This window comes from Ascaphus truei, chromosome 6, assembly GCF_040206685.1.
Source record: "Ascaphus truei isolate aAscTru1 chromosome 6, aAscTru1.hap1, whole genome shotgun sequence".
NCBI classification, from domain to species: domain Eukaryota; kingdom Metazoa; phylum Chordata; class Amphibia; order Anura; family Ascaphidae; genus Ascaphus; species Ascaphus truei.
The window spans coordinates 121,179,163-121,190,798 of record NC_134488.1 but is presented as its reverse complement, the minus strand read 5'-3'; the positions used below and the strand labels follow the sequence as shown (position 1 = coordinate 121,190,798).

Below are 11,636 nucleotides of genomic sequence, written 5' to 3'. Positions count from 1 at the left end.
CACTCAGGGGAGGGCAACTCCGCCTCTCAAGGGCCACCAACAGGTCAGGTTGGCAGGATATGCCTGCTTCAGCAAAGGTGGCTCAATCAGTGGCTCAGTCAACCGAGCCACTGATTTAGCCACCTTTGCTGAAGCAGGCATATCCTGCCAACCTGACCTGTTGGTGGCCCTTGAGAGCCGTTGTTGCCCACCCCTGCACTGGGGGGAGCTCTCTACCTCCACCTTATTCTGCACACACTGTGTAGCATGGTTTCTGTGAAACTGGTAACCCCCTGAGATGAATGAATAACCAATTCCAATGTTGACTATATTTCAAATTTCCCAGAAGCCTTTGAACCTCAGGGGGGCTTCATTCTTCTAACTCCACCAAAGCGGCCGATCCGCTCCCAATTTCCCAGTGAAGTTAATATGGGGTTTCTTGTTGCACCACATTTACCCCGAGCACCCCATTCATTTTCTTGGCAAATAACTACTTTGCCGACACAGGGCCCAGAAGCACATTGCTCAGTGATGTGACACTTCTAGCCGCAAAAGGGTTAAACCACAAAGCAAATCAACCTCCCTGGCAGAGACGGGGGTTACATGTATCTCTTTCACCTCTCCGTCTCTTGCCTTCCCCCCTTCTCTCTCTCTCATTCCTCCTCTTTCCTTCCTCACGGGCAGGCCTGTTCTGTTCTGTATCATTCAATCTATATAGTTACTTCTCCTGCTGTCAATATTACCCCTATATATCTCTCTGCCACAATATATGTACCTGCGTGTCCTCTTGTCTTTCAGCTACTTTCCACCCGTGGAGCTTATCCCTTTCTCTCTCTCGCTCTCATCCTCAGCCCTCTCTTCCCCCTCCGAGCAGGCCGGTTGTTCCCTTGTGTCTGTGACACATATAAATGGAGTAGGGTCCAGTTTTTGGGGAACCCCTTTACCCCAATCTTTATCATTTCCGTGAAATGAATGATCTCACTACGGGCCATATTGGTCTATCCCAGGCGTTCCCAACTCCATTACTCAACAACCCGCCCAACAGGTCAGACTTTAAGGATATCCCTGCTTCAGCACAGGTGGCTCAATCAGTGGCTCAGTCTTCGACTGAGCCACTGATTGAGCCACCTGTGCTGAAGCAGGGATATCCTGACAACCTGACTTGTGGGGTTCTTGAGTACTGAAGTGGGGCGGTTCCTCTTGTCTGTCCCATCGAACATATTGAACGGAAAGCAGAGTGCGCACTTGATCTTGTCCCTGCTGCACCCGATGGACTCTCACTGCGTCTCCGTTGGCACACACTTATCTACACCATTCCCCCCTTCATGGGATTCCACGGGGGCTATTTATCATGTTAACGATGTACGGAATGGACGAAACTGGCATCAGACACCAGACACAGGTCATTAGTCAGACGAGTTTAATTCTGGCCCAAACTTAACTGATGTTGATGCTCAGAAAGAAGAAAGAAAAACCTATGATGAAATAACTGGAAATAATGCACTAATATGTTTATCTGGCACCTTCACTCACCCTAACCCTGCTCCCCAGGGCGAGTCGGTCACAATCATCCCAAGAATACTAGATTTATTCGCATCAACTTAATGGCCGTTCCCAAGCTTGATAAATAACCGTCTTTGGGGCCCCGTGGGGTGTATGTTTCAAGGCAAAAGTGGAACAAATCTGGGGCCAAAAAAAAAAAGGCAAGATAAATATCCTATTGCTTTCACTGGGATTTTGTTATCTGATATATATATTGCCCCAGAATGTCGCCACTTTAGCCTTGGGATTCATGAAGCTCTGATGTGGGTTATCGCCCACGATTGGGCACGATCTGCTGCGGGCTGCAACGGCAGATAACGCTGGATCAGATGCAATACCCCACATCAGAGCCGCTGATGTATCAAAGTCTCCCGGCTGCAGTGGGTTTGGCTACACAGATGACTTGCTAAAGTCTTCTGACTGCAAACTAGGGGGACCATTCAAGAACTCCCACCAGCTTTATCAAAGGATACTGGGGGGAAACCACTGCACAGGATTTACCAAGGAACAAAAACCCATTAGTTTCAAAGGGAATGTTCCTAATAAATCCCATGCCGTTTCTTCACCTCAGTCTTGCAGCCGGAGGACTTGGATAAATGAGCCCCAAAGATGCCATGTGTATGTTGCTTAGTGGCTGTTAAGCAGCTTGCAGAATAATGATGTTCTGATAATTATAGAGTGGTGGACGTGGACAATTTAACTGGATCAGTTTTATAAAGGTGACTAGTTACCAACGTCTTAATTTAAAACAATATTTAAATTGAAAACTTGTTTCCCAGGATATTTATTTCAGTACGTTTTGTTATTTATACATTTGGCGATTGAATTGGTATCGAGGATATTTACCATCCTGGTATCTCGTGTGTTGCTATTTCGCACAAATAACCTATTTCCACAGAGTTCTATGAACTTCCCACACTTCCAGAAAATAAAGTTGCTCTTACAAACATCCCTTTACTTGTTTTTTTTTTTTTTAATAATCGTCACATACATTGTAGAAAAATACTGGTGTGTGTGTGTGTGTGTGTGTGTGGTGTGTGTGTGTGTGTGTGGTGTGTGTGTGTGGTGTGTGTGTGTGGTGTGTGGTGTGTGGTGTGTGTGTGTGTGTGTGTGGTGTGTGTGTGGTGTGTGTGTGGTGTGTGTGTGTGTGTGTGTGTGTGTGTGTGTGTGTGTGTGTGTGTGTGTGTGTGTGTGTGTGTGTGTGTGTGTGTGTGTGTGTGCAACATTTACAATTAGAAACTATAGACTTTTAATATAGTAACTAAAGTGTTCTTTAGACATGGAAACAGTGTGCACTGAGCTTTGAAACCCCCACAGGTCTCCCCTCCATGCCTATCTGTTAGAATGTATCATCCAGGTATGGTTTATAGTTACTGTATACAGTAATAAGGCAACATTTTCTGTTTGTGTGACAATGCTACCATCTAGTGGCTATTAGAAAGACTTCAGGGCTATTATCTAGCACTGTAACTAATTAGCTATCACAGCATTACATTCTCCTCCATTGCATTTATCTAATAACGCCTTAAAATCTTCTTCCACAAAAGACCAACTACACATTCCCCTGTATTTTAATGAAAAAGTACTGACTATCAGTGGGACCCCATTGAAGTCTTAATTATTAGACTTGTGCTCAGTGAGACAGACTCCATATCTCGCAGATAATCAGTGAGTCTTGCCATGTCTGTGATTGAGACCTGCTGCAGTGCATCACTACATATACCCTTTCCTGCTTTAGAACAGCAGTGACCCATTAAAACCAATATAGAAAGTTTCGCCCACCGTAAAATGTGTTTTATTTTATTATTAACACTTCTTGTTCTGTCCCAAGCTCACTGTGGCAAGTGAGTAGGGACAGGCCGTTTAACTCAATCCCATATACCAAGCAAGGGGAAGCTTCTTATTTGCTGAAATGTCTATTTTGTCAACAACAAGAAATTAAAAAGGTGAATAGCTTAGTATCAGGCATAGGTAAATCACAATGACTTTACCAGAGGAGATGAGTGAGGTGACTGCTCAAGATGGCTGCTGGCTGAAAGAGAGCATGCTTGCCTGGACACGCAGAAAATAAGGTAAGGACTATGCCAACTAGCAAGGGGGAGGAGGTGCAGTCCAACTCACAAAGAAAAAATGGGTGTTGCCAAGGCAACTGGCTGAGAAGCCAACAAGGGAGTAACAATGTTGCAATCTTACACTGAGGAGTGCTAGCAGCCTCAGAATAGGGAAAGAACCTTACAGGTTCCAGGACACGTCTTATCTTTCCATTACCACCTCACACATCTTGCAGTCAGTGTCTCACCTTCTCACGTACAAGGCCGCCCAGAGCAGGTTCGGGCCCCGGTAAAAAAATAAATACAATTCAGGCCCCCCCCAGCAGCTGTTTTTTCTCCCACACTCGGCTGTGGCGGCCACCTCCTTGCTGCCGCCCTCCTCCTGAACCGCAGAATCGAATTACGCTGCGGACGTCACTGACGTGATGTCACGCTGCGTCACGTTGCCTTGGTAACGCGGCGCTGTGATGTCATTTGACATTGCGGTTCTGAAGAAGGCGGGTGGCAGCAAGGAGTGACAAATAATGATACAACCGAGAAAGACAAAAACATAGTTCGTCCCGGCCCCCGGTAATTTGTACCAGCTTCCCCCCTGCTCTCTCATTGGCCCTGCTCATGTACACAAACCAGACTCTGTGACAATAACACTAGGATTTAAGGTTTATTGTACGGCTATCCCACAATACCACCACTGACGTGAAGTGCAGTTACCGCCGGATCGCAGAGCGATTACCGGTGTCACAGCTTGGCCTCACCGGTCTTTATGATGATGCCTCATGGGTCGGCATCTTTGCCACAAAAGGAGTCTCTCCCGGGGACCCAAATTTACAAATGTCCGAGACATGTTTCCCCTCTTAGGTTCCATGGTGTGCCGAGCTTGTGGCTCTGGAGATATCGGTGGCACTATGGGTTTAAACTTTAGGGCAGGGCTGCACAACATACGGCCCGCGGGCCGCATGCGGCCCGCCCGGCCTCTCTGTGCGGCCTGCGATGAGATTTAAAAAAAAAAAAATTACGGCGGTCCCTGCGGTCCTGGGGGTGATGTGAGCTGCATTGAGGTGAGTTGCAGGGGGGTGAGGTGAGGTGCAGGGAGGTGAAGTGCATTGAGGTGAGGTGCAGGGGGATGAGGTGCATTGAGGTGAGGTGCAGGGGGGTGAGGTGCATTGAGGTGAGGTGCAGGGGAGGTGAGGTGCAGGGGAGGTGAAGTGCATTGAGGTGAGGTGCAGGGGGATGAGGTGCATTGAGGTGAGGTGCAGGGGGGTGAGGTGCAGTGAGGTGAGGTGCAGGGGGGTGAGGTGCATTGAGGTGAGGTGCAGGGGGGTGAGGTGCAGTGAGGTGAGGTGCAGAGGAGGTGATGTGCATTGAGGTGAGGTGCAGGGGAGGTGAGGTGCATTGAGGTGAGGTGCAGGGGAGGTGAGGTGCAGTGAGGTGAGGTGCAGGAAGGGTGATGTGAGGTGCAGGGGGTGAGGTGCAGGGGGTGAGGTGCAGGGGGGGTGATTGCAGGTGCAGGGGGGGTGATTGGAGGTGCAGGGGGGGTTATTGGAGGTGCAGGGGGGGTGATTGGAGGTGCAAGGGGGAGAGATGTGAGGTGCAAGGGGGGAGAGTGGTGTGAGGTGTAGGGGGGGAGAGTGGTGTGAGGTGCATGGGGGGGGAGAGTGGTGTGAGGTGCAGGGGGGAGAGTGATGTGAGGTGCAGGGGGGGAGAGTGGTGTGGGGTGCAGGGGGGGGAGAGGTGTGAGGTGCAGGGGGGAAGAGGTGGGAAGTGCAGGGGGGAGAGTGGTGTGAGGTGCAGGGGGGGAAAGTGGTGTGAGGTGCAGGGGGGAGAGTGGTGTGAGGTGCAGGGGGGGAGAGGTGTGAGGTGCAGGCGGGGAGAGTGGTATGAGGTGCAGGGGGGGAGAGTGGTGTGAGGTGCAGGCGGGGAGAGTGGTGTGAGGTGCAGGGGGGGAGAGTGGTGTGAGGTGCAGGGGGGGAGAGTGATGTGAGGTGCAGGGGGGGAGAGTGATGTGAGGTGCAGGGGGGGAGAGTGGTGTGAGGTGCAGGGGGGGAGAGTGGTGTGAGGTGCAGGCGGGGAGAGTGGTGTGAGGTGCAGGGGGGGAGAGTGGTGTGAGGTGCAGGGGGGGAGAGTGATGTGAGGTGCAGGGGGGGAGAGTGGTGTGAGGTGCAGGGGGGAGAGTGGTGTGAGGTGCATGGGGGGGGGAGTGGTCTGAGGTGCAGGGGGGAAGAGTGGTGTGAGGTGCATGGGGGTAAAAGGATGTGAGGTGCAGGAGGGGTGGGATGTGTGTGGTGTGCAGGGGGGTATTATGTGTGTGGTGTGCAGGGGGGTATTATGTGTGTGGGTGAGGGGGAGAGATGGGGGTATGAGAGATAGATGGGGAGTATCGCAAAGGTTGATAGTGAGGGGTTCTGGGGGAGATATGAGGATGATGATGAGAGGTGATGGAGGAGAGATGATGATGATGATGATGATGATTTTACCCGTGCGGCCCAAATTTTTTTTCCTTGGAGCATTTCGGCCCTTATATATATACTAGCTGATATACCCGGCGTTGCCCGTGATGTAATGTTCTGCCTCCCCCATCCTCCCTCTCAACTCCCTTCCCCCCCTCTTCAAAGCTGTTCAGGCTTCCCCCTTCTCTCCTGACTCCCTCCCCCCCCTCTCTCTCCTGACTCTTTCCCTCCCCCCCCCCCCTCTCTCCTGACTCCCTCTCCCCCCCCTCTCTCCTGAATCCCTCTCTCCCCCCCTCTCCTGACTCCCTCTCTCCCCCCTCTCTCCTGACTCCCTCCCCCCCTCTCTTCTGACTAACTCCCCCCCTCTCTCCTGACTAACTCCCCCCCCCCTCTCCTGACTGAATACCACCCCCTGCCTGTCCGCTGTGCGCCGCCATCTTACCAGGGGCATTTGTAGGAGGAAGGGGGTCCTTCCGGAGGCTGCCTGCCCACTGCCTGTCCCCTCCACTGGGGGGGGGAGGGAAGTGAGCGTTGGCGGCTGGGGCAGGAGGGCCGCGCCGCGCTTCCCCTCCGTCCGGGAGCCAGTGGGGGGGGGGGGGGAGAGGGAGAGAGAGAGAGAGTTGGGTGACGTCATAGAGCAGGGTGACGTCATAGAGCCACCAATCTGATTGGCCAGAGGATGAGGACCAATCAGATTCACCGCAGCTAGTACCAACCTTTCGATTTTATATATTAAGATATATATATATATATATAATAATATATATTGCCGTTATACAAACACAGAAATGCAGATTGTGTCAATCTTTATAGAGACTTTAAAAACATTTTTATTTAATACATCTTTCTGTCACTTTTTGAGCACTCTCTTTTTGTCCCATTGAAATGCGTTGGGCACATTGTCCGGCCTTGTAAAATGAGCAGGAATCTTCACCCTTCACACCAGGTGCCCCTGTGCCTCGTACGGGGTCTCATATGTTGTAGGCAGGGCCTGGCCCATATGTGCCTCATTGTAGATCCGGACTGGATCCTGGTGTTCTCCCCACTGCATCTCTCTGCCCTGATTGGCCTGTGCAGGTACAAGGAGGAAAGGTTGTGATTGGCTGTGAGTCCCCTGGCTAGTTAAAGCAGCAATCCCATCTGCCCAACTCTTTTTTTTACTCTGGAGCTGAACCAAGCTAGTTCCCTCCTCTTTAGCGAGGACAAAATGGCTGCCAAATCTTGCGGGTCTCTCTGGGGGGTGACATGGTGGCTTTGAATTGGAGGACTGTTTAAATGTTTAAACCCTGGCAACTACACCTGTATCTTGAGAACGGGGCGGTCTCCGGAGCTAAAACTAGAGGATCCGCTTCAGCTCAGGAGGGTGCCCCTTCCTCCAGGTTCGAATGCTGCACAAACATCACTAGTAATTTTAGGCGGGATTGCTGCTTTAAAGAATAGTGTTCTGCCAATGGGAGAAAGAGCCGAGGTCATGTGACTCACCATTGCTCCACGCGGCCAGTTGGCTCTAAAGGATTGTGGGTAATCCCCTCCTACCTCCTCATACTCATGCGCATCAGAGGTTGCATACCATTCTTCAAATCCACCTTCTGGGACAGGAGAGACGAGATAAGACGTGTAGGTCATGAGGTCACAATAACACAGGCATCAAAGGTCCTCAAAGAGCTTTGAAGCTTGGTACAGTACCAATAGATAATGCGCTTGGTACCAATAGGTAACACGCTTGGTACCAATAGATAATGCGCTTGGTACCAATAGGTAACACGCTTGGTACCAATAGATAATGCGCTTGGTACCAATAGGTAACGCGCTTGGTACCAATAGGTAACGCGCTTGGTACCAATAGGTAACGCGCTTGGTACCAATAGGTAACGCGCTTGGTACCAATAGGTAACGCGCTTGGTACCAATAGGTAACGCGCTTGGTACCAATAGGTAACGCGCTTGGTACCAATAGGTAACGCGCTTGGTACCAATAGGTAACGCGCTTGGTACCAATAGGTAACGCGCTTGGTACCAATAGGTAACGCGCTTGGTACCAATAGGTAACGCGCTTAGTACCAATAGGTAACGCGCTTGGTACCAATAGGTAACGCGCTTGGTACCAATAGGTAACGCGCTTGGTACCAATAGGTAACGCGCTTGGTACCAATAGGTAACGCGCTTGGTACCAATAGGTAACGCGCTTGGTACCAATAGGTAACGCGCTTGGTACCAATAGGTAACGCGCTTGGTAGCAATAGGTAACGCGCTTGGTACCAATAGGTAACGCGCTTGGTACCAATAGGTAACGCGCTTGGTAGCAATAGGTAACGCGCTTGGTACCAATAGGTAACGCGCTTGGTACCAATAGGTAACGCGCTTGGTACCAAAAGGTAACGCGCTTGGCACCAATAGGTAACGCGCTTGGTACCAATAGGTAACGCGCTTGGTACCAATAGGTAACGCGCTTGGTACCAATAGGTAACGCGCTTGGTACCAATAGGTAACGCGCTTAGTACCAATAGGTAACGCGCTTGGTACCAATAGGTAACGCGCTTGGTACCAATAGGTAACGCGCTTGGTACCAATAGGTAACGCGCTTGGTACCAATAGGTAACGCGCTTGGTACCAATAGGTAACGCGCTTGGTACCAATAGGTAACGCGCTTAGTACCAATAGGTAACGCGCTTGGTACCAATAGGTAACGCGCTTAGTACCAATAGGTAACGCGCTTGGTACCAATAGGTAACGCGCTTGGTAGCAATAGGTAACGCGCTTGGTAGCAATAGGTAACGCGCTTGGTACCAATTGGTAACGCGCTTGGTACCAAAAGGTAACCCGCTTGGCACCAATAGGTAACGCGCTTGGTACCAATAGGTAACGCGCTTGGTACCAATAGGTAACGCGCTTGGTACCAATAGATAACGCGCTTGGTACCAATAGGTAACGCGCTTGGTACCAATAGGTAACGCGCTTAGTACCAATAGGTAACGCGCTTGGTACCAATAGGTAACGCGCTTGGTACCAATAGGTAACGCGCTTGGTACCAATAGGTAACGCGCTTGGTACCAATAGGTAACGCGCTTGGTACCAATAGGTAACGCGCTTGGTACCAATAGGTAACGCGCTTGGTAGCAATAGGTAACGCGCTTGGTACCAATAGGTAACGCGCTTGGTACCAATAGGTAACGCGCTTGGTACCAATAGGTAACGCGCTTGGTACCAATAGGTAACGCGCTTGGTACCAATAGGTAACGCGCTTTGTACCAATAGGTAACGCGCTTGGTACCAATAGGTAACGCGCTTGGTAGCAATAGGTAACGCGCTTGGTACCAATAGGTAACGCGCTTGGTACCAATAGGTAACGCGCTTGGTACCAAAAGGTAACGCGCTTGGCACCAATAGGTAACGCGCTTGGTACCAATAGGTAACGCGCTTGGTACCAATAGGTAACGCGCTTGGTACCAATAGATAACGCGCTTGGTACCAATAGGTAACGCGCTTGGTACCAATAGATAACGCGCTTGGTACCAATAGGTAACGCGCTTGGTACCAATAGGTAACGCGCTTGGTACCAATAGGTAACGCGCTTGGTACCAATAGGTAACGCGCTTGGTACCAATAGGTAACGCGCTTGGTACCAATAGGTAACGCGCTTGGTACCAATAGGTAACGCGCTTGGTACCAATAGGTAACGCGCTTGGTACCAATAGGTAACGCGCTTGGTACCAATAGGTAACGCGCTTGGTACCAATAGGTAACGCGCTTGGTACCAATAGGTAACGCGCTTGGTACCAATAGGTAACGCGCTTGGTACCAAAAAGTAAAGCACTTGGTACCAATAGGTAACGCGCTTGGTACCAATAGGTAACGCGCTTGGTACCAATAGGTAACGCGCTTGGTACCAATAGGTAACGCGCTTGGTACCAAAAGGTAACGCGCTTGGCACCAATAGGTAACGCGCTTGGTACCAATAGGTAACGCGCTTGGTACCAATAGGTAACGTGCTTGGTACCAATAGATAACGCGCTTGGTACCAATAGGTAACGCGCTTGGTACCAATAGATAACGCGCTTGGTACCAATAGGTAACGCGCTTGGTACCAATAGGTAACGCGCTTGGTACCAAAAAGTAAAGCACTTGGTACCAATAGGTAACGCGCTTGGTACCAATAGGTAACGCGCTTGGTACCAATAGATAACGCGCTTGGCCTTTAATGCACAAGCTTATGTGTTTGATTCCAGCCTCAGTGATCTACCTTGAAAAACAAGTATAGCCTAATGCAGTGAGGCTCGACTCCAGTCCTCATGCCCTCCCCAGGAAGTCAGGTTTTCAGGATATTCCTGCTTCAGCACAGGTGGCTCAATCAGTAGCTTAGTTGAAGACTGCGCCTCTGATTGAGCCAGCTGTGCTGAAGCTGGGATATCCTGAAAACCTGACCTGTTGGGAGGGGGCGGGGGGGGGAGAGAACAGGCGTTGAGTGCTCCTGGTCCAATGTATCTTTCCTGATAAAATATCTTTAATAAATCACACAGCAAAATACTTTCCCCCCCCCCCCCCTTGTAACTGCCTCAAATTAAAAAAAAACTGCTCAATGTCTGACATTCGATGCAGATTCGTTGGAAATCTTGAATCCAATAACATGTATGTATGTATGTATGTATGTATGTATGTATGTATGTATGTATGTATGTATGTATGTATGTATATATGTGTGTATATATATATACACATAAATACATACAAGAGAAGAGACCTTGTGGTCAGAAACGTACAGTTTCTGTGACTGCCTGATGTATATCGTGGATTAAACAACTTTTCATTTTGAGAGTGCTGCGGACTCTATCCTTTTATTTATAGTATCTTACAGACTGGTCGGTGTTCCCTGTCTATCTGCCAGTACCTGGATTTCGGATAAGTATCTATTACTATTTGTATGAGCAGTGGTCGACAAATCACCCAAAAATCTACTCGCCGAACAAAAAAATCTCGCCACCTAGTACCACACGTGTGTTGCTTGGGCCAATAGGAGCTCGCCACGATGTTAAATCCACTCGCCCGGGGCGTGCAAATGTATAGGTTTGTCGAACACTGTGTATGAGTATAGTTCCTTTCTTGTGTGCACCCAGCTTCAGTGTGTGTGTGTGTGTGTGTGTGTGTGTGTGTGTGTGTGTGTGTGTGTGTGTGTGTGTGTGTGTGTGTGTGTGTGTGTGTGTGTGTGTGTGTGTGTGTGTGTGTGTGTGTGTATATATATATATATATATATATTGTACATACATACATACATACATACATATATATACACACACGCACGCGCACACCATTGTAATATGCATGTAAAAAACGGATATTTAAAAAACTCCCCAAAATCACAACTTAGGCCTTGAATACAGCAGGCACGGAACAGAGCGCATGGCATCATGCACGCCTGCTTCATAGGCGATCTGAGGCCACAGGGGAGGAGACGCGACAGTGAGGCAGGCCAGAGGCGTGCCTGTGGCGTCACGTGAGTGGTTCGCCCTCATTGGCTGAACCGCTCACGTGACCCGGCTGTCGTGTGACAAAATCAAATCATTTTGTCCCTCGAAAAAACGGCCGCGCCTTTGCGCTCCATCGGTCACGCGGTCGCCCGCTCT

General features: G+C 49.8%; 1 protein-coding gene across 1 annotated transcript in view; it reads right to left on the bottom strand.

The window, feature by feature from the left end:
- Nucleotides 1–6,865: 6,865 nt before the first annotated feature.
- NPHS1 (NPHS1 adhesion molecule, nephrin) overlaps nt 6,866–11,636 on the bottom strand; it is a 47,450-nt gene continuing 42,679 nt past the window's right edge. Inside the window, exons 29-30 of the mRNA XM_075606141.1 lie at nt 7,502–7,608; nt 6,866–7,088 (exon numbers count right to left, since the gene is read on the bottom strand). Of these exons, the coding sequence (XP_075462256.1) occupies nt 6,957–7,088; nt 7,502–7,608 (239 nt within the window). The 3' untranslated portion in view covers nt 6,866–6,956. The remainder of the gene's footprint in view (nt 7,089–7,501; nt 7,609–11,636) is intronic.